At 49.3% G+C, this 24,376-nt stretch overlaps 10 protein-coding genes across 10 annotated transcripts in view; 6 read left to right on the top strand and 4 right to left on the bottom strand.

The window, feature by feature from the left end:
* Positions 1-706: 706 nt before the first annotated feature.
* Pmar_PMAR026705 (hypothetical protein) lies at positions 707-1,856 on the top strand (the record flags this gene model as incomplete). The annotated part of the gene is made up of 1 exon (XM_002788273.1): positions 707-1,856. The coding sequence occupies exon 1, from the start codon at positions 723-725 to the stop codon at positions 1,854-1,856; it is 1,134 nt and encodes a 377-aa protein (XP_002788319.1). The 5' UTR covers positions 707-722.
* A 2,056-nt stretch (positions 1,857-3,912) lies between these two features.
* Positions 3,913-5,081, bottom strand: Pmar_PMAR026706 (hypothetical protein; the record flags this gene model as incomplete). Its single annotated transcript, XM_002788274.1, has 1 exon — positions 3,913-5,081. A coding segment is annotated over one exon (822 nt), but the record flags the coding sequence as incomplete, so codon positions are not given.
* A 2,791-nt stretch (positions 5,082-7,872) lies between these two features.
* Positions 7,873-8,442, top strand: Pmar_PMAR026707 (Optic atrophy 3 protein, putative; the record flags this gene model as incomplete). Its single annotated transcript, XM_002788275.1, has 4 exons — positions 7,873-7,906; positions 7,947-8,080; positions 8,127-8,269; positions 8,319-8,442. The coding sequence occupies 4 exons, from the start codon at positions 7,873-7,875 to the stop codon at positions 8,440-8,442; spliced, it is 435 nt and encodes a 144-aa protein (XP_002788321.1).
* A 329-nt stretch (positions 8,443-8,771) lies between these two features.
* On the top strand, positions 8,772-10,733 carry Pmar_PMAR026708 (hypothetical protein). The gene is made up of 4 exons (XM_002788276.1): positions 8,772-8,992; positions 9,049-9,273; positions 9,315-9,450; positions 9,500-10,733. The coding sequence occupies exon 4, from the start codon at positions 9,569-9,571 to the stop codon at positions 10,604-10,606; it is 1,038 nt and encodes a 345-aa protein (XP_002788322.1). The 5' UTR covers positions 8,772-8,992; positions 9,049-9,273; positions 9,315-9,450; positions 9,500-9,568; the 3' UTR covers positions 10,607-10,733.
* A 1,512-nt stretch (positions 10,734-12,245) lies between these two features.
* Pmar_PMAR026709 (hypothetical protein) lies at positions 12,246-12,708 on the bottom strand (the record flags this gene model as incomplete). The annotated part of the gene is made up of 3 exons (XM_002788277.1): positions 12,246-12,314; positions 12,432-12,542; positions 12,592-12,708. 3 exons carry the CDS (start codon positions 12,706-12,708, stop codon positions 12,246-12,248), a joined length of 297 nt encoding a protein of 98 aa, XP_002788323.1.
* Positions 12,709-16,328: 3,620 nt separating this feature from the next.
* On the bottom strand, positions 16,329-16,684 carry Pmar_PMAR026710 (tim10, putative; the record flags this gene model as incomplete). The annotated part of the gene is made up of 3 exons (XM_002788278.1): positions 16,329-16,422; positions 16,470-16,614; positions 16,675-16,684. 3 exons carry the CDS (start codon positions 16,682-16,684, stop codon positions 16,329-16,331), a joined length of 249 nt encoding a protein of 82 aa, XP_002788324.1.
* Positions 16,685-17,282: 598 nt separating this feature from the next.
* Pmar_PMAR026711 (hypothetical protein) lies at positions 17,283-18,200 on the top strand (the record flags this gene model as incomplete). Its single annotated transcript, XM_002788279.1, has 1 exon — positions 17,283-18,200. One exon carries the CDS (start codon positions 17,283-17,285, stop codon positions 18,198-18,200), a length of 918 nt encoding a protein of 305 aa, XP_002788325.1.
* A 265-nt stretch (positions 18,201-18,465) lies between these two features.
* Positions 18,466-18,805, top strand: Pmar_PMAR026712 (hypothetical protein; the record flags this gene model as incomplete). The annotated part of the gene is made up of 1 exon (XM_002788280.1): positions 18,466-18,805. A coding segment is annotated over one exon (340 nt), but the record flags the coding sequence as incomplete, so codon positions are not given.
* A 1,352-nt stretch (positions 18,806-20,157) lies between these two features.
* Pmar_PMAR026713 (hypothetical protein) lies at positions 20,158-21,795 on the top strand (the record flags this gene model as incomplete). The annotated part of the gene is made up of 3 exons (XM_002788281.1): positions 20,158-20,998; positions 21,049-21,656; positions 21,715-21,795. 3 exons carry the CDS (start codon positions 20,158-20,160, stop codon positions 21,793-21,795), a joined length of 1,530 nt encoding a protein of 509 aa, XP_002788327.1.
* A 2,413-nt stretch (positions 21,796-24,208) lies between these two features.
* Pmar_PMAR026714 (hypothetical protein) overlaps positions 24,209-24,376 on the bottom strand; it is a gene marked incomplete at both ends in the record, with an annotated part of 911 nt that continues 743 nt past the window's right edge. The window contains one exon of the mRNA XM_002788282.1: positions 24,209-24,256. Coding sequence (XP_002788328.1) covers positions 24,209-24,256 — 48 coding nt within the window. The remainder of the gene's footprint in view (positions 24,257-24,376) is intronic.

Here is a 24,376-nt window from a genome sequence, read left to right on the forward strand (position 1 = left end):
GCAATCCCGAGAACCTGACTGAGAATCTTAGCGGCAATACAGGACAGGACGCCTCCTGACAACGTAACAAGTCTCCTTGTGGCATATCCGCCCCAGGAGCGCAATCGATTCCACAACCACCGAAATTGATTCCCACAATTCGTCGAAATAGGACGTACTTCGGTCGTGCCAACTATATAGATCATCCAGAATCGATTGCACTAAGGCATATCTCGGCGTGGTGGCATAGCCGCCCCACCCGAAACAATTTATCCCACCAAGAGCAACAAAGATCTTGAAAATGTGCACACACTCCGTGGCACCACACATTTTATGGCGAGCGAGAAAGATTTTGCTCCCCCGTCGTGACCACAAGATTTACGATCCGAAGCGAAGGAAACAGAGAAGTTTTACTGTAGTATTCATTGTGTAGTAGGTACGGACGTGGCGCCGCATTGGTGACGAATTAGCAGCACTAGAGCACATTGCCAAAGGCTCGCGTAAGCTGTGTCTGGCAATTCCCTATTGAACTTTTCTCGGCCAGTGCGACAGCTATGAGACGGAGAGTCGACTTTACTAAACTTCAATCTGGGAGGGTGATTCGTTGCGGGTTACAAATACAGAATCGGTGGTCTGTCGGGGCAACATTATCTTTCCGTGCTAGTGAGACAAGACTGTTTGATGGCTGTTGTGGCACATGTAGACCCTTCTTGCTGATAGTTGTTTCACGTGTATCATCTCCAATGCCTCTCTTCGTCGCGGCATTCTTGGTCTTGTTCGCGTTATTGGGTGCAACCGACAAAATAAAGGTATTTCCTGATATGTTCTATTCCAATGTTGACAATAAGAACATCTATCTCTGTCCTCCTGAGACGATATCGGAAGAGACGAGGAATGACTGGAAGGCCGGTACTGAAGTACTTATTGATGGTAGTCAGTGTGAAGACTACGATCACTTCTTGGCCGAAGATGGGCAAGGAGACTTCCTCGATTGTGTTGTGTGGATCGAAGGGAAGACCATTGCCGCCCTCGACAAGCTTGGTGTAGATGCTTACCTCATGTCCGGTTCCCTTCTGGGATGGTATCGGCATCATAAAGGTGTTGTTCCTTGGGATGTTGATGGTGATCTAGGCATGAACCAAGATACATGTAATGCTGCTTTCGAGGCCAAAGGCGGCAAGCATAAGAATATGATAGGCTTACTGCGGGAAACCATTGGGGAGGAGTTCTACGTGGGTGCCCGGCTCCAAGGGATTGGCAGCTCTCTCCCTGAGGACTCCTTTGAGGCTTGTGATACCAACGAGCTCATGGTACGAGGCTCTCATCCAAATGGTAAGACCTGCCACACTGACATTTGGATCATGCATCCAGACGATGCTAAGTATAAAGGCACTGAGTTCGAGTGTCAGTGTAAAAGCGACATCCCTATGCCGAGAGTGTGTCGTAAGAAAACCTACTGCAACGCCCTTGATGATTTCCTACCTGTTCTCAAGACAACTCAAAGCGCCGTCTCTATTTCTGCCGACGTTAAGGTGCCTCGTAAGCCCAAAGAGGTTCTTGACATACTCTATTCAAAAACTGACTTTCTCAACATGAACACTATTCCTGGCAACTACAAGTTCGGCAGCCGTGTTCTCGTATTGGGTTCTGATGCTTCAGAGTCGGCTACTACTTTTCTGGCTCCGAGTACTCCGCAATTCGCCACTGATAGTGCGGATCTCTCTTCGAAGTATTTCCCCGAAGTCTCAATTGTTGTTGTAGTCGGGGCGTTTGTGCTGGGATCAATCGTTGGTGGGTTGATCCATAGGTGTTATGTGCGTCGACATTCCCCTACGATAGCGTACACCACTGTTGACAATGTTGCTAGCAGTAGTTAGTCTCGTTTTGTTTCGCTTGTAAAGACTCTTGTTCTCGTTAATGGGCAGTGCTGCCACTAACGACAGGAATACTCCGATCGTTCGCCCTCTATGGTCGATCTTCATCATTCGTTAGTTCTGAATGATTGTGGCGACTACGTGGTTTCAAGTACGTACAGACGTGTGGCAGAATATGGCTTAATTTCCCCCATCTGTTGTATAGAAAAGCTTCGCCAGTTCATTAGTAGCTCTACGTAAATACAGGAACACGGGATAAATGTTGGATTAGACACAGGTGACGCTCATTGCCTTATGTTAAGTATATAACTTCACCAACAACTCCCTCTATTCTTCAAGACTTCATCGCAAGAGCTATTAGACTCACCGTAGTGGGTGAAGTTCTTGACCTCATGCGATCGAACTGAGATATCGAGATTGAGTAACCGACACTGGTATTTGTGACCCTCAGCTAGGAGTTCTAGCCTAGAGCGCTATAGACATTCTATTAGACTTATCATAGTGGCACAATCGCCTTTAAGGTAGTGGGTTGAGCACTTGACCTTATGCGATTCGATATATGTCACACTCCTTCCAGGCTGGAAGTTCCCGCTATCAGTTGTTTGTGTGGCCGCTTCATCTTGGCAGTATTCTTCCATCTCTCTATTAGAGAGTCTCTCTAATAGAGGGATGGATGAATCTCTCTAAGAGAGATGATTCCAGGTATGTAACTTGCCTTTCTTAACCCCATCATTCCCTCCTTCGATCGCGCAGTTATTCCTCGGGATACTAGGCGGGAGATTACCACATCCTTGATACCAGTAAGCCTTGCCGCCGAACCACTGATTTCGGAGATAGGACGTGAAAACATCACCTACGATTTTCGTTCTCGACTAGCATATCCATGGTCTCGAAACGAATGTCCCCAGCTTGAAGAGGGCATAACTCGACGACAGGACGCCCAGTATTGACTATTTTGCGGGCAGTGGATATCACTACATCAGCGAGGCAAGTGTTGCAAAACACTTGGCCACATTCGCATATCCAGAAGGCACTCTCTTCGTCAACAATCAAACATCCCGCTCATGCTGCTTGCTCATGCGTGGCTTTAATTGCGTAGACTACAAGGGACAAGGAGCATCGAAACCCAGGTCCCGGGGAAGTTACACAACTTCCATCATTCTGTAACACGTGGCACAGAGTCAGGGTAGCATCATCTGTCGTAGTCTTCCTCACTACTTGTTTAGCGGAACGGTCTCGACTTATCCCAAAAAGATACTGGGGTAGCTGAACCGTCTTAAAGTCTACTCACCTCGGCGCACCTGATATTCGACCGTCCAGCTTTTGCATAACCTCAGCTTTCTTAGGAGCTGCCATACGACTAGCTTGGATCTTGGAGATCATACGGGGCCTTAAGGTCCTGCCACAGTGTCTGTGTGTATGCTTATATCAGATCACGAAATGCCAACCGCATCGTGTGTGTCAGTGGAGATCTCACGGTCAAAGGATTCGGATAACTTCAAGTCCCAATAAGCTACCGTCACTGCGCCACGAAATTATCATCTACTGTCCAGAAGCTCCAGCATCACCCGCTTGGTGATCTTGAGGAAGACTGGGCTTGTGGTTCCTCCAAAGTCCTACGAACCGGGACTTATCCCACCTCTTGAAAAAACAGTCGGGCCATATTAATTACAATAAAGGGGCGCGTTCTATAAAATGACCCAAGCAGTACGCCCTCAGCTCAATGAGCTGGTAGGATACTTCCTCGCCGGCGAGCAGCATTTGTCGGGCTAGGTGCCGAGTGACTTTTTGCGCCGAATATCGTTTGATGATCGCGAATTGGAGTTGCTCATATCGGGTCTACCGATGAAAGATGTTGAGGAGTGGAAGATGCCGATGTCTCCTAGTACACGTCGTTTACCAAACGATGATCTGAGAGGTCGTCCACCACATACGGCTTTCTACCACCGTTCTCTCGCTTCCAGTAAAACGACTGATAGTTCCACTGTTTTCCCTGGACCCGTCTCCGAGAGGCAGTCTAAAAGCTCCTCCAATGGTTACCAACTCAGCGCTAGTATATATTGAAAACTCATAAACGATGTAAGATGACTATCAACGATGTCGCGTGGCTCAGTTGCGTTTGAGGAGAAAGGAAAATCCAAGGCGCAGAGAACCTGTGTTCAGAACTGTGTAGAACACATAGGACATCGCTAAAAATGGACTACGCACTTTGGACAGACAATACTAAGGATACCGTTCGCAGCTCTTAGCATCATCGTGCAATACAACCAAAAAGATAACAAAGCACGTATACACTTCGTGACATCATCCTGTAACAACGCTCGAAACTGCGTTGCAGGACGCAGAGACTGACTTCACCGACGACTTGAGGATGACTGCAAGACCAAAATGACCTGTGAGAAAATGTCACTGGTGATGAAGCAACACCCTCGTTGGATTGGAGTTGTTGTAGGGGACGAAATGCACTTCGTTCCAATCGTAATAATATCGGAGCTCCGCTTGAATACTCCATAGTGACGACACAAGATTATCATCTGCTCCCACGAGACGAATAGTCGCATAATATCTATCTACGCCAGATTCATGATAAGTTTGCCAATAAGCAGAATCCACGAGGTCTTGGTACTTGCTGGAATCATAGAATACTGCCGAAGCGTATGGGAGGATAGTGAACCAAAAGAACGCTAGCTTGGTCTGGAAGTGATCAGGTTCTGGGTTATCCCAGTAAGTTCCGTTTATGTCGGAGTCCTTAGGATATTGAGGAGGAGTCAACCGCCTTTGTTGGTTCGATGTGGCCCCACAATTTCCTGAGCCTTCGGCTGCAGTGCAGGTTCCGCTGCTGAAATGGTAAATGCTCTTCCCATCTTTAGTGATCATCTTGAGGCCATCATCCGTAACGTTTAGAGTGAAGCCGACTTTATAATACGGGAACAACTCAGGGCCTTCAGTGTGACCGCGCCTTTTCAAGATAACCTCGTTACCACTCATGCTTACATCGTTGTACTTAATGCTGATCGTGTGGAGAGAAAACCTGTACGTCAGGCGGGCCTTGGACTCTGACTCATAGTCGAAGATGATGCATGCATTGCCAACTCCTTTAACTGGGGCCGTGGCACAGTACTTTCCTGGCTTGATGGGAACGCTAGCGCATCTTGCAAAGGCAATACTTGATGCGATGACGAGTAGAACAGATGATACCATCCAATATATTCGGAACAGCTGCAAGGACTGAGCACAAATACAACGGGCGAGGTCTGATCATCGTCACAAATACGAGAATGCCCAGCAGTCACGCGTACATCTATTGCTCACTGTGAAACGGGGTGGCAGCACAAAACACTCCTGAGGAATGGGATGTGGAATCACATTGCTGGAAGGGCAACTCACAATCACCGACAGCATTCCCCTCTTCGTCGCTGCTAGCTGCTTTAAGTAGGGGGTACTGGAAACCTGTGCCAAAGCCCCTTGTGAATAATCTTTAAATAGCATGCCTAAGGCGCTCCAGTGTAACGACTACACGGAGATACCGTTGTGTCGAGGACAAGCCGTGAGTGCGTGCGGGTGTCACAGTGAAGCACCGTCTCAGATGGACTCTATGGCATCGTGTTAACGAGACGTTCCGTGTGGAACTCTCTGGTTATAGCTGGAAAGATTTCGAATACATCTCCTTGAGTTCCAACCCGACTGGTGATGATATCACCAGACTTCATCTGTGTTCATATCAAATATCCTCGAACGTGTTACTCAATCGTCGAGGTTCTCGACTTGAAGAGACCATTTCATGCTCTAGAGAGGACACCTGATCTCGGTTTTTGCTGCTGTTTTGAGTAAATAGGATGGTATCATCTGTTCTACTTGTCATCGCATCAAGTGTTGCTCTTGCAAGAATTGTAAGCGTTCCCATCAAGCCAGGAAACTATTGTGCGACGGTGTTCTTTTCGCACGACGCAAGTGGCAATATCTATTCACGCATCATGTTCGACTATGAATCAGGATCATGACGCACAATCTTATTAGCAGCAACATGCTCAGTATAAAGTAGGACGATGTGAGCATGAGAGGTGATGAGTCACACTGGAGGCCCTTGTCCCTGAGCTTCAGGGATTGATAACACAAGTAGAACCAACTTTATGGTAAGCTTAACTTATAGAAATCATCAAGTGAAGGGGGTAGAATAGCTAGGCTAGACGCCAGCTACTATTGTCTCCACTATCACATAATTGTGTCGGCGGAGCGAAGTGGAGGGATGAGTATCATCACACCCTGAATTGTTCCCCTACTGCAACTTTGCTTCTGCAGATGAGACACATACATATCCCACCCAACTGTCGAACACGACAGCACCCTCCCTTGGGCTATGAAACGAACCGTGATCTGCGAGAACGCATCAGACTGTGGGCAAAGCATGCCGCCTACACCGTCATGGCAGGTTTTCCACAGTTGAGCGGATGCGCAATTCTCCCACACGAAGGAAGAAAGAGAGAAAAAAAAAGAAAAGAAAAAGGAGTAGACATATTGATGCAATAACAATTCAACCACTAATAGTGACAACCGATGCCCAGTGCAACAACTGGGATCTAAGCTAGAGGACACAGAACATTGAGGTACACTGCTTCTAGCAATCTTGCACCTCCCAGCATTTCCGCTTCGCTTCATGCTTTCCCATTCAAGGTTGCTTCAAACTGAGCGTTACGAAAGACGGTCTCAGAATGTTTACTAACGATGGGAAGAACACCTATAATCTCTAGGTTGGGGGTTGCACATTTCCATCGGGAGCCTTTAGAAATTGCGAACCACCTTCTCCTCGTGCGAAGAGGCAGGAAGGGCGGTTGATCACTCCGCAAAATGCTGATCTGGACAACAGCTACTGGCCGGACGGAGGATATTCAGTTAATCCAGAACCTGATCACTTCCAGACCAAGTTTTGGATCCGTTCAACCTTTACATTGTTTTCGACTTGTATTTTTGATTCCATCGGGTACCAGGAGCTTTGGTCTTCAACCGGTTTTGAGACGTATATCCTATGTCAAACTCCGTGGGATCATACTATGATCGTTTATCCGGAAAGTAAGGAGAAAAATCCCCGTTCGTCACTATGGGCTATCGACGCTCTGTATATATACACCATATCGGTGACGACGAAGTTCGCTCCTTCCCGAACAACCATTCCAACCCGGATGTTGGTATATCGTCCATGGAGCACCAGTATGAGGACAAGGCTGAGTTGCCTTCAAGCGAAGCTTCCTTCACTTGCATATCATCGTTATCATCCGTTCACAAAGGGTGTAACGATCAGCCCAATATTCTGTCCAATGGGCTAGATGGCGTTGCGGAGTTCTATGGCTTCAGTTATTCTTGCTAGAGGGAATGGCATGAAGGCTCCTGACACTTTGCCATAGGTTATAGTATTCCAACTGTATAAGACTGGGGGTATGACCGTCGTGATGGAAATATTGAGATAATCACCACCCATATGCGAAGGCTAGTTGATAATAGTTTTAAAAAGCAGTATTAGAAATCGTGCAGAACCTGCGCTTTGGCTACTAATCGTAGACTAGAACCAGATGAACATTCACAGAAACTAATACGCACGTCTTTAAGACGTCGTCTTATATCCTATTCATTAGCATTGTGTAGTGTAAAATTCATGAATGATAAAATACGTATATATACTGCTGTTTGCTAAGATTAAAATTCATCAGGATATAATCGACGAATATTCAGGAATGGAAATTCATTAAAAAGTGCTGAAGTGCCGAAAATTCAATTCGACACTCATCGACTTCGCAACTGAGCCCACGTGCTCATATATCAAAAGAAACGATGGCTACTTTGAACTCGGCAACCCTACGGGCACCGGAAAGCACACCCTCCGTAGTGAAGCGGGTTCTTCGAGTTGTCTTCATCAGGTTCTACTGTAAAAATCTTGCTCACTTACACTTACTCAACGGGCACAATGCTACATTCCTAACTTTTCGGATTAGGGAAATAGACTTCCCAAGCTCCGTTGTCTCGTCTTATGTCACCCATCTTCCCCGCAGCTAAAGTTGGAGGTGAGACCACTCCATCGTCGCGAGCTGTAACCTCTCGTAGGTGCTCTATTGAAAACCTTCGCCAAGCCAGTGTCGAGTCGTATCCAGTCGCTGGCCCGTACTGACGACTTCTGGCGAGGGAAGACTGTTGCCTTAGGTCAGGCCCTCAATATAGTCAGCCGTAGGATCACCAGGGTAATAGGCCCTGGGTGGGTCCTCACTTGAGGTTGGGCATCGTCAGGTAGCTGATAATAGTAAGACTAGGCGAGCGATACCACCTCTGAAGGAGGAAGCGGCCCTCGACTGGGGTGCCACTTTTATTGGCGAGTCATTCGTTTTCGGTGTCACCACACTTATAATAGTGAGTGAGTATCGACGAGCAGCGTAATACAAGGAAGAGAGCCTTCCTCCCCCCACTGACATTTGCTGCTAGGAAAAAGGAGAGGGAACACGACATGTTCAAGAGGCTTCAAAGGGAGGACAGAGAAGCCCAAAGGCTTAGAGACATAGCACATAGAGAACAGCGGCTGCAACGCCTAGAATCCCGCATTGAGTAGTAGTCGTGGCGGCGTATAAGTCCTATGAGGAGTGTTAGCAGGTTTTTGCAAAATAGAGTCGAACACGTCCTCGTTGATTATGATAAGCTCTCTAGGAAGCTAGCGACACATAGAGAACACGAACGAGCAGCATCATCATCATCAACCAGTCATGGGATGACCAGTGAGGAGGCACTTCAGCGGCTCATAGAGGGATCACTATCGACTAGGCTAGCATGGCCTTAGGAACAACGTTTCGTGCTCTTGCTCAATTCGTGTATGTTACCGAATCCAACACTATAGCCCTCAACAGAGCCACTTGCTTCCTAGTCAATGATGCGGGGCTTGGTGAGCTCTCTCACCTCGTCCTCCTCCTCTTCCTCGTCCCCCACATCTCCCCCTACCATCCCAGCTGGTCTTGGCTTCGTGTCTTCGGCCAGCGGGGCTGCATCAGTGACTATGGAGCAGTTTGTTAGTGATACAAAGGCAACTGTGAAGGGCTGGGGCCACAACCTGCAAGAACGTCTGGTCAACGCTTACGGGACGGAGCCGGTTACCGTCCGGGACCCCGGTAGGTTTCCGTATCTTCCTCCTCCTCTGACATGTCTAGCTTGTCCCTGCTTCCAGACAATCGCGCATGGTTGTTGGGCCGGCAGTCTCGGTCCACTGCCGACTTCTACACCGTATGGCGGGGCATACGGCGCATGACATATCGCAAGAACTTCGAGACCCCTCTGTACAACCAAAGCAAGCACTTGGAGTTCCACTGCGATACCGGCTGGGGTTGCACCATAAGATCGGCGCAGATGCTACTACTAGTAGCCCTCAAGAGGCATCATGGACTCGACGCAAGTAGTCGCATCAACCCAGATGATCCTTACCGTCACTTTTAGCCATTCGACTGCTGTCCACGGACGAGGTCATCGACTTCGTGCATTCAAGTGGAGCCCACCAGCAGCAGCAGCAGCAGGAGGAGAGCCATGCATATGCTCGTGACAGGACAACTGTGGACGAGACGGATTTGTTGAGGTGGTCGTCGCTAGTCTCCACCTTGTCCACCGACTCTTATGCCTCTCAGGCTATTCGAAGACCGCCGAGATAGGCCTTTCTCCATTCATGCATTCATGGCCCACAGCGAGCCAGGTCGATGATCGGCCCAGCTAGAGTGTGTGATGTGTCCATCACCTCATCTGCACATGGACCATCTGGGGCTCGCTGTTTATGTCGACCACGATGGACTGCTCAGACCCGAGGACGTGAGGGCCTGTCGGCTGGACGCCGATGCTCAGGGTCGGACCATCGCCTGGTCACAATGGAAGTGGTTGAAATGGAGGTTTCACCACGAGCGAGCGGAGCTGCTTCGCCCGCCTCGTCGGCCTCTGGATCCTCCGTTAATCGTCGTCGTAGACGTTCCTGGAGCTTGGGCTCTCGAGGGCACGAGTGGGCGGTGCTGTCTCCTAGCGACGCCTCTCTTACGCGTAGTCAAACCAGCGAAGACATCTCCAGCCCGAGCCACTTCGTAATGGTTGGTTTTTCGGCTGGCCCCTCTGCTGCCCACGATGGGTCTGACGTCAGCATGCCCTGTAGAGAGGCCCGCAATGAGTGCCCGAGTGTTTCATCGCCGACTTCATTAGCAAGTGTTGTTGATGATATTGAGGACACCTCAGCCGACGAGTGGTCCAAAGGCGTACTCATCCTTTTCCCCGTCCGGCTCACAGACGGGGATGTTGTCGATGCTGACAGCGCCAGAGTCGTGAGTGACTATTTGAAGCTTCCATGGTGTGTTGGTGTTATTGGAGGTCAGTCTACGAGGGCCCATTACGTCGTGGGGGTAGCTGAGAAGGACACTTACCTACAGTCTAGCACATGGGGGAGGAGTGGCTATCGGCAGACTCGTACGGACCTCCTCAGCATCGATCCTCATTTTGTCCAGTCGGCAGTGGTAGAGGCACAGTCCATCAGTTTCAAGAACAGCGATGAGCCGTCCAGGCTGCAGCCTACTAAACTCAACCCTTCCTTGGGAGTCGGTTTCTATGTAAAGGACGAGACCGATTTGGAGGAGCTCTCGGCTGAGTTGGATCGTGTCAAGGGTGGCTTCATACAAGTGTGTGTACCGGGGTCGGCTCTGGGTTCCTTCTCAGCTGCGAGTGCACACATCTCGGCAGATCGGGTTATAGTACTTTAACCATGGATACGACAGCAGCTGTAACACGTACCGTTTATCACTGTTGGGACTATTTTTTGGAGGAGACAAGATGATCACACAAAGCGACCAGGCATACTCTAGCTAGTCGTGGCTTTTGACGATACTGTGAGGTATTAACGGAAGCTTTCCACTCCCCCCGGTCTTGGGTTGTTCATATTTTTCGGGGGCCACTTCACCTCATCTTCTGATGACACATTTATCATCCTGGACTCCTCTATAGTGGCTTTACCACTTAAGAGGAAGCATGATACACTTGAAAGGCGAATCTGAGAGGCATCGAAGAGTGGCGGTTGGCATTTCTCGATTAAATTGATCGCTTAATCCGCTCTCGTTTTTGACCTTATGAATGGATTGCATCGTGTGTAAAAGGGTTGCATCATTTACCCTGCACTTCCTTGACTCTACTACTTTGGGCAGTCTAGTAACACTACTACATAGTGCTGCCGAGCGGCCAAGGAGTGTTTACGGATCATAACTGATACGTACATGGCGGCGATGCCGGCCCAGTTAGCGCATCAGTGCCCATTGCGGAACCAGTTCGTGGAAGAACCCAATCGTTTTGTGACACCGACCCTAATGTTCAGTGGTCTCTCTAGGCCTCAGTTAGCCGGGGAAGCTGGGCGTATCCTAAACTCGCTTCCAAATTAGTGAGGAGATGATTATGCATAAGGTTTGTGAGTGTACCAATGCAGCAAGTATCTCTCGAGGTGGTGGTCTACAGTAGACCAAACTGTAAACCGTCTACTGTTTCGATCGGTGCCGTTAACCACCTTAACTGAGGTGCCATCGGAAGTTGCCGCGGCCGAGTGCGCTGAGGCACGAGCGTGAACATGCCACGCCCATTTCTCCTGAAGCGACTGTTGCTATGAATCGTCATCTATCACTGCATGTCTCGTCCAATCCTGTTCAACATAAGTCCTTTGACTTCGGCGGTATTAACCGATGCATGACCCATATTGTAATGCAACTGCACCCTTCAGCAATCTCCACGATAAGCTTAAATACTGCCGCACCTTGTTGCATTCACATTCCCACTTACTCTCAAGCAAACACATCGTAGATTTAGGAAAGCTTGATAATCGTACAACAATGCTATTGCAAGTAGGATACTGAAACTTTGAGATGTCACAATTCTACTAATGATATTCATTGGTATCAATCATAATCGTCCAGATCAACGACATCAGCGACCTCCGCCGAAATCGTGTCTATCACAGTCGCCACCTCTCCATCTGCAGTAGTTCCAACGTTTTCGTGATATTTGATATCTTCGATAGGCCGTTGACAGCCAAGACACTCAATATGGACATCACAGTGCTCGCCGTATACTCGGCACATGGAGGATCTGAACGCAGTACTCACCAACCCTATGCAGCAGCAGAGATATTTGCTACGGTTCGCAGCCCGTCCGTTCTGGGTGACAAACGACAAGGCTGTAAGGCTCCCCGGTTAGATGCCGAATGAGCTCCCTCGAGTCCTGTATGTAATTGCCGTCTAGATTGATCCACAGTGGAGGCAACGAACGCCACTCCAGATCGGTCTGGGAGTGTCTGGTCTCCCTTAGCTGTGCTACTGCATTCACAATAAAGTGCAGTAGATGCTAACATGAAGATCGTCATCAGCGCAGAGCTACCCCAGACACTACTACCTGACCGCCTGTCAACTTATTCCCATCCAAGTGTACTGCCTGTAAGTATGGATAAGAGAGCAGTAGCTCGAGGCCTCCATCAGTTATGTTATTCTGTGACAATCTCAGCACCTAAGTACTCCTCGATAACTCCCGGCCCTGCTCGAGTACTCTTACCTTGACTCGAAGCCTATGGAAAGGCTTCAATGTGGACGCTAGGACATGCAAGTGGGCATCTTCCAAACCATTACCGCATAAATCGATATCACCAACCGCACCAGTTGGGACCTAAAACGACACATATTCGCTACTACTGCCGCAGTCGACGTAGCATTACCACGCCTGGCAGCTTAGAGTAACTGTTATTAGATAAACCAATATATGTGAGTTTGACACCGAGCCATGCACACCAATCACTGAGTCGATTGTCTCTATTGAGACCTCTGTATCCCATTGCTATCATAAGCTGCTTGCCTACGATGACACGATACAGGCCGGCGATGTTAAAGAGCAGTACCAAACTTGTTCACTTGCGTATCCCACTCTCGCCTCATCTGCTGAGACTTCTCCTTCTCATTGCTAGCTACCGGTACTGGATGGGCTGCTCTCTTGGCCGCTGCCGTTGCTGCTGAAGTCACGGCTCTCAGCTGCTGCCTGAATGAAGGCTATACCAATGAGCTTTCATGGATAAACACTCCGAGCGACTCTGCCTCCCCAAACCTTTTACTACAATAGATGTTGTGTAATAGCCTGGTTCGACTGACCGCCACTCGAGCCTCCCGTGTTCACCGCTGCTAGAGCCCGAGCCAAGGTAGATTCTCCCCGACCCACATTGGCTTGTGAAACACGTGAGCTTCGCGGAGATGACGCTGATGGACAAAGAGGATTGGCAAGATTGAGAGGCCCGTGTATGCAGATGTTGAGGGCTCAACATTAAGTCTCATTGGAAGCGTAGATCTAACCCATGACCATGATCCCATAGTACTAGCGCGTATCCCATTTGGACTGTAGGGACCTCCTATAGTTGCAGCAGCACTGGCGGCTCTCGGCGAATTAGGTTGCAAGCATGATGGACGAGAGTACTACCCCAACAAAGAAGAGTGTCAATCGACCCAACCCCCGAGATCGCAGCATCGCTCCACCAGAGTCGAATTTGAAAAAAAACAAATGCATGTGATGATTCAGCACCTCTTGATCCATAGTGCAAATCAATCCGCTTTCCCATATGCAGCCTTGTTGGAGCCAATGTTGATATTGACTACTCCGACCATTATGGTCGCACACTTGTATAAAGCGTGGGTCGAATTTACCCGGGATGTTCAAGGGAATCTGAACAACCCCCACCTCAGCAACAACCAAAGACAGGAGCTCACTACCTCCGGAATGGCTTGCGGTAAGATACTAGGAGTCGTATGTGGGGAATCGGGGGTTCTATGAGTAATAATAAGAGAGCTATGTGGATAGATTCGGCACTACTCTTTGGAGCAAGAAGAAGCATCTCCAGGGTCGCGCTGTTTGTACCAAGTCATCGGTACGGTAAGCTCAGCTCCTCCGTCTCGCACGACGCAGAGTGTATGGCGATCGAGCAAAGGTGGCGACGTCCACAACACCTGAGGCAGTCTGAGGATGGCCACTAACCGTGGCAGCCTCCGCTACCTCTGGCGAGATGGTGTCCTCCACAGCGCTGCTGGAGTCCTCCTCCGACAGTGATTCATCCTCTCCTACTCCATCGAGCCCTACGGCGAACTCATCATCAAATGCTAGGCCTACAATACGCAAACACATCCTTGTATAGAACCATCAACCATTAATAGAAGTCCCCAAGTCTCTCAGCCGAAGTCATGGAGTCGTTCTATTGCTTTATCAACGCTAGAGCGGAAATGGAAAATAGTACCCATAAGGCCATCGAGGCCATCATCATCAGATGATGCATCATCGAGCACTTCCGTGCCTGACCTCGGCCTCTTAGGAGCTCTTGGGGATACCATATCCTAAGACACACTAATCACCAACGTTATGCTGATCGAAACGGAGAGTGTATAGGGAGTGAGCGAGTTCGATCCCGAAGTACCTTCAGTCCTCCTCAGATCGCGGTATACGACGCGCATCGGAAGAAATGTCACGCGCCACAAAACTAGCGGAGCGAAGGAACATTTTGCGGATCGGCGGTTGCGACCAACATTATACAGCTTGGAAAGTTGGAAACAGTGTAGTGACTCACTACTAGTGAGCACTCCCTAGTAGGGAGTCCCTACTACACACAAGCCAGTTGAACTCAAGCGATGGGTAGAAGGAAAATGAATATAGATGCGGCACAAACGCTCGCGAAATCATCCACATTGCGATGTCTTCCACGGAAGGGAAGGTTGATGAAGTTATGGAGCCCCTTAGCTGGATTACTAGTTCGCTGAGAAGCATCCGCAACAAGTTACTGGAGATCGGCAACTCTGTTCCGGTGGAAAGGTGAGTCGGGATCCATGTACGTGGCGTTGAGGTAGTCTATAAGCTCCGCTACGTCAGAGGACTGCGGGGTTGTCTTCTACGATTTTGCCAGGCACGTAAGGATTCGTCGAGTGTAAGGCAAGGCAACCCACACAACCGATGCAACCATTTGCTCTCTTCACACCAAGCCCTCTCCGGTGCCATATATTACTGAGCCGTAATATCAGCAATTTTTCCAACCCATAACCTGCACAAGTGCCAGTAGCAGCCTTGAATCTTATCTGACTCGGCTTCCCAAACGTTCTGCAGAGCGTTTCTCATCGCAACTTCGTAATCAGTTATGGAGTAAAACGAGCATACTGAATGGAGCAGCTGCCTTTGTACGACATCTGTCCGTGAACCCTTGCTCGCCACGAGCACATAGTACACATGAATGTAATGGCACAGGAATGTATCCAGTAGTCTTTCCGTCATTTGAGCAACGTTTTCAGCAATATGGTGAAAGTAGCCAGACAGCGAGCTGTAGACATCCTAGCAAGGTGGAAAAACTTAGGCAAGCTCATGTCCTCCAAACGAGCAAATGTTGCCGTTAGGACGAGCATGACTTTCTCAAGGCACCAAACGCCCAGTACCCGAACTAAGCAACTCAACAGTATGAGTTTTACTGGAACAGGAACGAGCTAAGGAAATTACAGCATCCTGGGCAAGAGAGAAGCTTCGCAATCGTCCATTCGAGGTCCTCGAATGGACGATAATCTCGTCCATTCTGCAATGTCGACCGGTTCTAACTGTACGTATATGCCGTCACGACATATAGGTACAATTAGAACCGGTTGCTCGACTATGAACTGCAACGTTTCTAGGCCAGAATAAATTTTAACCGACAAATTTAATTTTTAACCAATTGGTTTATGGTTTATCTCTTTCGTTAACATTTTTCCCATGGCTTCGATAAAATCCCAAGGAAATTAATGTTATACCCGATTTATTTGAAAGCTGAGGAGTTTAATTTAACCAAGGACGCGCCATATATAGAGTGTATGACCCATATCCCCTCTACTACCTGACCTCCACTCCTCGGTTATCAGTGAACATTTGCAGCATGCCCACCAAGACTATGCTGCCAAGGACACATACTCTGTGGACCGAGGGGCATGGGGAATTCTCATTGGGGACTTACTTGATGCGGTGACGATGGACGCATCGGTGATGCCCATAATGTCTTCCGGCAGCCAATTTGAATTGGCTCGATGAGAAACACCTACCGTTCGATGGTTAACTGGTACCCACTGCCGTCCTAAAAAGGGCCACCCGAACCAAGAAGGTGGTAGAAGCACCCAATATCGACCCCCTTCGGGAGATGTAGTCATCACTATCAGCTCGGGAGATCCTCCCGAACTGTTGGCATGAGCCGTGCTACGAGGCTCGGCCAACTCACTCATTACCACTGGTAATTTACCAGTGAGTAATTGACTGCTGCACATGCCCGCTTTATCAACGACCCTCCAACCACCCCTTTCGCAAGAAACCACCCGATCCTGACCCTATGAACTGAGTAACCCAAAAGGGTTCGCATGAGCGCGCAATGAAACAGTTACTGGTAATTCGACGGAAAACTGCCAGTTAGTAACTTTACTGTTGTGCCGAGCCTTGCTGGGCTTGTTGAGTTATGTTGTTCAGTTCAGTACCGACTAGAGTGTGGACATCTAAGTATTTCGACACGCACCTGAGAACAGGCATCTAACAAGAACTCTCAACGCGCGAGTAAAGTACCTATCAGTACAACTCATTTCCCCCACGTTGAGCTGGCCCTCCTTCACATTCGGGATGCACTTCTTATAACAGGCTTCAGTGAGACGGGAGAAAGTGTCGGCAAGACCGCGCATCTCGGCAACGGCCATCTGGGCGGCAGATACTTCTGAAACACAACAGTTATCTACCAAGCCTGTTCACTACTACGGCCGCTTTCGGGTGTTACCTGTGGACATCACTAGGAGACGAGAGGATATAACTGATGAAAATTGAATTCACAACAGTGCTCTCCAAGCTAAGCAATGTAAATACTCAGCCCGAGGCCACCCGGTAGGCTGATCACTGACGAGCTTCCCTACAGCCGCCTTACAGTGGCTCACAGAGTTCCGTTCCACAGTATATTTCCAGAAGCGTATTAAGTTAGGCACGTGAGTTTAGGGACGTCTGATGATAAAGGGGACTCCAAAATCAGCACTAGCGACGAGCAACATTACTCGCCGTTGGCGGTCTTGACTTTGCCTCGCTCCGCTCAAAAATCGATTCACGAATGGCACTTTCCAAGATTTGGTGACGCGGAGTCTCTGCGGGGGAGACGTTCCTGCACGTATGCGTGGATTGTGCAGGGCATGTGAAAGCGTCGTTTCCCGGGGAGGGGTGTTATTTCTGCAGTGCTCACTTCTGCGGGACTCTATGCGATAGTATGCCTTTTGGCAAACACTTTTTGTGCCAGTCAACCTCTAGCAAACCACCATTCATCTGGACACTGGCATCACATCTTTCGCACGAGTCTGCTGCTCTGCAGTTCATATTCTCTCTCAGTTTCTTCTACCAGCAATGATACGAAACCAATGGAGTGGTATTGTAGAGGAGCCCGGTGATTTGCGACCAGTTCGCCATCCACGTATCGACGTTGCCAACCCTAAATTCCGGTCTTACGTGGATCTACGACCACCTATCCTCAGCTATAGCCGAGTGGTCCGGTACACACCTATTACTATCAATGAGGAGGAGCTCATCCTTCATTACAATGTTGACAGTGAGTGTTTTTACTTGGACACGAGAGGCATCGAGGAGTTATTCCATGCCGAGCACTACTCGAACTACTTTGGGCAGCAGGGCGCTACTGACATACCACTATTCCGCATGAAGTTTATTGACGGACCCCACGACAAGGTGGATGTCCTCTTGGTGGTTTCGGTAGGCAGCGGAATGCAGGGCTCCACGGCAGAAGGCTTCAACGCCACTTTACGAGCGGTGATGGCGAACTTGGCAAATTTGGAAGAGTCTGGGAAAGTGAAATGGGATAGGGTTGTATTGTGCATCGTAGTGAATGGTCGTGAGGAGTTCGAGAGGTTAGAGAGGGACGGTTCGACGTCAGTGTTGGGGGAACTGGAGAAAATGGGGGTGTACCATCGTCCAGGAGAGTTATGGGAAGAAGATGGAGAGATGGAGAAGGCTGGGAGGATCAATCTGGAGGATCGTCTTTCTTACGATGAAGGGCTATTGACAGTAGACGGCGGTCTACCTGTCCACATGCATCTCTATGAGGCTACTATCATGATGTTGGGAGGGCACTTCCCGCCAGTGCGTATCGCCCTTTGTGTTAAGGAGTCACCGGACCAAGGCTCCGCTGGTGAGTTGGGAGAGAGCCTAGTCATGCTTCCTGATCCATGCTCGTTTAGGTGCGCTCATAACGTCACGACTGTCTTGTCATCTATGGGCCATTATGGGAGTTGCTCGGCACTTGAGTAATATGTCGACTCCCTCGAAATTCTCTAGTGATGGTGGTGGTCTGCCCATCATACTTATGGACTGCGGCATGTGCCCAGCGGATGATTGTCTCAGCGTTATGTTGGCTAGGCTCAGTAAGCCTATGGTGGGTGTGGTCTCAACTGATACATGCGCAACGGGGAGCCTACAGCTTCTGGGATACCCCACGGTCTCTTCTATGCTCCGTAACCCTTCATTCTGCGCTTGGCTGTTCCGTCAACGTCTACGTCTAATATGTGATGCGGCGATGGAAACGGGTCTAGGAGGTTCCCTGTCGATGATGGAGGGCTCGCTCTGTGGCTTCCGCCTCGACGCCCTTGATCTCGATAGATACTTCACTATTCTCACCAAAGCTGGTAACTGTTCCCAGTTGGGCTTCATGGGCGTCAATATGCATATCAGTGATGGAGGGACTATGCTCAGCTCGGTCACCACCGGATGGAAATCAGAGCTCCTGGCCAACGCCAAAGTCGTGTGTCCATCGTTGCGTAGAGAGTCGGTCCTTCGGGATGTTAAGAAGTTCTCCTATAAGAACCTTATCGAATCTTCAAGGCTCGATGTATCGGCTATTTTCCAGGCGATGCGGCGTATGTCTACTGCATGGGAGAGATTTCGCCCATTCAGTCGCTCCTCGTTCCTCCACGCTCTACTCCTCATCTATCGGTTTATCGATTTTTGTCTGTCCCTAGTCGCACTGGTGGGGATGGGCTTCATAATCCTCCTGGGGGCAGAGTTCTTCACTGTGGACGGCATGGTGCCACTGGCCTGTGTTCTACTGCTCTACTCGGTGGTCATGTTCCAGCTCTGTGTGGGCGTTGGTGACCTCACACCCCCAGTTCTGTTCGTATTCCGAACGAGCTCAGTGTTTCTGGGGGTCCTATGGAGCCTAGGGTGGATCAAGCTAATATACAACCTCATCTACGGTCAGTATTATCTAATATTAGGAGCAGTCATAGCGGTGTTATTCTCCTATGTTTGGTGTATTCTACTATATGCCGACTTGCGCTTCACGTTCAAGATCCTACCGCTATGTATACTGCAATGGGCGTTCCTCTATCCGACTATGTCAGTACTAGGATCAACTATATACAGCATGAGTCTATCGGATGTATTGCCTTGGGGTACTCCTGGTCCCGACCCTGTAGACCCCAGAACGGCCGAGACCCTGGCTATTCGGATGGAGAGTCGATCGTGGCTAGTGGCTTCTATCAGCGCCTTGAACCTTGTACCAATTATACTATACGTCGTGTTCATCCACCGTAATGAGTTCTCGAGGATGTTTCTGCCAGATGATGATGATGACGACGACTTTAATAGGCTGAAGTTGACACCAATCACTAACGTGGTCGCTTGGGCCATTGTCGGTGATGCCCTCCTACGAGCGTCAGTGCGAATTATTGGGGTTACCTTATATGCTATAAAACGAGTATACGACAGTTGGAGTTCTCAGAGAAATGCAGTGCCCAGGTGGCTGTCTGATTATTCTGATACGACAGCAGCGAGTCCACCATCTAGTAGTATACCGTCGTTTCCTCGAGGATTGTACTCTTTTTATGAGTCCGAAAGAGGCATAGTACTCATCAGCTCAGCTGGGGTGCTCCTATCACAACCTATGCAGCCTTACTCGAAGAGTATCCTTGGTCTTGTTGGTGGCCGACGAGCTGCAGAGATCACTGCCACAGTCGACGGTGCGGCCATGCCCGACTTTCCGGAAGATTTTTCATATCCGGAGAATGAGGAGAGCAAGGAAGATGAAGTGAAGGTTAAGAATCCGGTCTTTGTGCCGTGTCCGAGGAAGAGACAAGCCTCCCCACTTCATGATAGTATTTTGATCAGTAGAATTCAATAACTTACTTTAACGCCACATTTACCCACTCTTCGTTTTGCGTTGTAGACTCGCCCACGGTATTTGTCTGTTTCGTGTAGCTGTTGGTCAATGATGCCCTCTGATGCCGAGCCCTATAGTGAGGATCATGGTGGGAGTGAAGGCACGTTCCCTACCACTCCTTCTGGAGATGGCCGCCCATTTGGTGTTCATCCTGCTATCCATCCGACCCTAGTGGATTATCGTTCTTATGTCGACATTGACTTTGACGGGTGTCCTCCGGAAAACCCCTTCGTGTTCTTGCGCTACTCACCGATCACCATCAGGTCTGAGGAGCTTGTTCGCCACTATAACGTTGACTACAAGGAACTGGGCATATCCTATCCGAGGCCCATCGCCAACATGTTCGATACTGATTTCTACCGTCGATTCTTCCACGGCAAGGTGCAAGAGGGTAGCTTCCGACTGCGGTTTGTGTCGAGCCCTGAGCAGAAGGTTAAGGTGATGATTACTATCACGGTCGCTAGCTACATTCAAGGATCTAACATCACTGGCTTCACGTCCACCTTGTTCTCCCTTATGGAATGCATTAAGGACTGCTGCGACCGCGGTAACTTTGTATGGAACGACTTTGTCGTGTGCGCGGTCATAGATGGTCGACGAGAGTTCAGCATTGACGCTCCTGAAGGGCCTCGGAGTCTTTTGTCCGAGCTCCAGCATATGGGTTTATATTACAATGTTGATAGTCTTTGGAAGGACGGCGCTGCTATGGATCGCTGTAAGAGGCTTTTTGTCGAGGACCGAGAGGCGAGGGCCTTGGGGTCCTTGACGGTCGATCATGGCCAACCTGTCTATATGCATGTGTTCGAGACGGTGGTTCAATTGGGAGGAGATTCATTCCCACCACTACAGATGATGACCTGCGTTAAGGAATTTGCAGGCATCAGCTCAGCAAGTAAGGCGTCGTTCATCCCCTCAATCAGTAGGGTAGTCTTTTCATCTCAGGTCCTACTATAAGTCGACGCCCTGAGTGTCATCTCTGGGCCCTCGAGGGCATAGCACGTCACTTCGCCACCGTGAGCGAGTCGGATGATCTCCAAGTCGTGTTGCTTGACTGTGGCATCTGCCCAATCCCATCGGCCCTCCTCCGCTTCAGTGACGTCCTCAGTCTTGACTCTGTTGCCATAGTCTCTGGTGACACCATTTCGGACAGTGACCATCAGATACCAGTGGCCCCGGCTCCTCACCTTATGACTCTGAACCCAGCATTAGCTGGCTTCCTCATGCAACGGCGAATCGACGATCTGCTCGACGGCAGCTCGGAGACCGCCTTGGGTGGCAACTCCACGCGTGTCAATGTCGCTATGTGCGCCTTAAGATTGGACCGAGTTCAAACAGATCGTTATTTCGTCTCCTTGACAAAGACTGGCAATAGAGGGCCCTACGGTCCCTTCCGATGCAACCTCTACGTCTCGGACGACCGAGTGCTCTCTCTTGCCGCTGCCCCCGGCTACAGAGTTGATATGCTCATTGGTTGTCGAACCCAAGGCTCACGCTTGAGCGAGAAGTTCGTCTCGGGCTCTGCTGAAGAGTTCAGCTTCTGTGATTTGATTGTGATGTCGCGACGTTCATCTGCCACATTTTACATGTCTCTGATGAACCTATATACAGGCCTGCGACGATTCTCATGGTCATGGCGTGGTGTACTCTCTTTCCCTTTCATCATCATCCCGAGACTTGCTACCTGTATGATCAGCATTTTCTCCGTGGCTGTCCTCACTAGTATTATAGTCGCACCGTTGTCCATAAGCCTGCCATGGGCCCGAATACCCCTTGCAATCCTATTGACAGCTCTATTCACAGTCCTTATCCAGTTGTCCATCGGATGCCGAGGCCTATCTAAAGGCATACAGTACGCCTATATGTTCGTTGCAGTTATAGTGGGCTTCCTATGGGTACTCTCTATTGCCTTTTTCATGGTACGTGTTATACTGTACGAGCCCCGAGTCAATCTAATCGCCTGGTGCATAGTGATCGCCCCATACATCGTAACACCTATGATCTCTGGTAGTCTAGATGATATCCTCATATTTTCCTTGTGCTGGTTCCAATGGTTCTGTCTATTACCAACGACTTTAGTACTTGGATCTGGTCTCTACTGTATATGCCAAAGTGATATACTTCCCTGGGGTACTCCGGGTGCTTATCCAAACGATCCGGCGACCACAGAGACTCAGGCCAGGCGTATGGAGATGCGCTCATGGATGGTCGTATGTGGGACGATGCTCAACATCACGCCCGTAGTTGCCTATAGTTACTGGATTGCTCACCCGAACAACAACGGTCCAGCTCCTATTGGTGAAGACTCAGCGAGTGAAGTGGCGCTGGCAGCCATCGATGTTATCGCCTGGGGCATAAGTCTCCCTCGACTCATCGGCTTAGCCCTCTCTTGTGTCTGCCGTCTGTATACCTACTGGTGGGGTGAGGGAAAAGTTATGAGGAAACGACCCAAGCCGATAAGTCAGGACCCTTGTCGAATCTATGTTCGTGATGTTGTGGAGGGGTTCCACAGGGTTCCGGTCATGACTATATCTTCACGCGTCGGCACTGCTGATACCAACACGGCAGCTTCCGTCCAAGCGGATACTGACTGCGACTGGACTTCAATGGGGAGTCAAACTTCCCTCTTTTTGCCGGTGCCCTCGCGTTCAAACAGTCCGTTTTCCTCTCTACGGGATCATTCTGAGTCGTACTATAGTCGATCGCTACCCGAAGGTGGCAGTAGCGTTCTGAACAGCCCCACTGAGAGCGGTGGTGGATGCTTGTCGGGTACCCATCTATCGAGCACAATCAGTGACTCGGACACTGAGTCTGTTGAATTTATTCCGGGACCGACGATGGAGTTTGTACCTATACCGCGTGGTCGAGGACGGCTTCGGAAGCAGCAGCTAGACGGGGGTTCGTCTGTGCCCTCAGAGAGCGGTGGCCGAAGTTCGCCATCTTCTTCAGGCTAGTATTTACCGATGCCCTGTGTTTCTGATAGTAATGATTTGGGGTTCCATCGCTTCCGAGGCGAACTCTCTTTTGGTTACCAGTAATCTCACGTCTACTATTCATCATACTTACTTGTATCATTCTTACCGAAGCTTCGTCGGTTCGACTCTTTATCGCGTTTACAGTGATTCGGTCAATCCTCAGTCTCTGCACCCATCGATACCCATCCCAATTCGATAACCCATTGGTTTCAGCGCGGAGCTCGATAGACTTTAAATTGAAAAGGGGCATTAACTTTGATGGTCGAGATCGACTGACACTATCAGCCGGAATCTACATGCGTACATCAACTATTCTTTCGTTGTCAGCAGCATGCAACACCAAACTCAAGAGAGAAATTTCTATCACACCCCGAAAGTAAACTCCTTTGAAACACAACTATCACAGACTCAACGGAAAAAACTCTAGAGTATGGCAACAGCCACAAATAATAAAAAAGACCACAATATAGGAGAACACTGTGGGCTCGCCGTGGAGCAGGAACGAAATTCTATACTTGACATCTTCACTGGACCTGTTACTCACCCTTACCGCTGATATTGACGAATTGCATATACTAAAACGACCGGATCTCGGCTGATTTCAGTAAAAGTTCAGTCCATGTTGCGGCCCAACAGTTGAGCACTCCCGTCCCCAGTAGTGGAACCTTTCGGGCCACTTGCCGGCGCCTCTTCACTGGAGAGGGTAGCCGGCTGAAGTGCTCTGGTGGTCGTTGGCATCTCATTACAGCTGCATTGAATGTTGAGTCCTTGGCACAGGCCGCCATTAGGACCATAATATCTGCAGTAACTATTTGAATCACCAGACATCACTTGACAATAGTAATCGCCGTTCATGCAGTTGACAGTGGTATTCCTTGGCTCCGTCGTGGTGGTTGTAGTGATGAGGCTCCGAGTAGTAGTGCGCAACGCAGCCTGCGTAGTCACTTGAGCTCCTGCAGTAGCTGAGACACAACAAATGATCAGAAACATCAGCGTAGAACGAAATACTTTCTAAACGATCACAATCCTTCACTTGAATATTACGTCTAAGAGTGGTGGTTGTCGAGTCGGAGCTGCATCCTGACAGATCCGACGCCATTAGAGCACATAGAACAGGCAACGCTACGACCTTAAACATTCAATGAGGATAAGAAGGCGAGAGCTGCTAAGAACACAGTCTGAACACGTCGCGAAAAGATCACCAAGCGAACAGTTATCACTAATATATTCGGAAATGCATCATCACAAAGGCTCAACGATGGAGCTAGGTGGTAGCTGCGTGCTAAACGCTAGCTAAA

Source organism: Perkinsus marinus (genome assembly GCF_000006405.1).
Source record: "Perkinsus marinus ATCC 50983 genomic scaffold scf_1104296928542, whole genome shotgun sequence".
NCBI classification, from domain to species: Eukaryota; Perkinsozoa; order Perkinsida; family Perkinsidae; genus Perkinsus; species Perkinsus marinus.

Bases quoted from the DNA above. Each gene is read 5' to 3' on its own strand.
- Pmar_PMAR026708 (XM_002788276.1), top strand. From the start codon at position 9,569: ATGATCGGCCCAGCTAGAGTGTGTGATGTGTCCATCACCTCATCTGCA.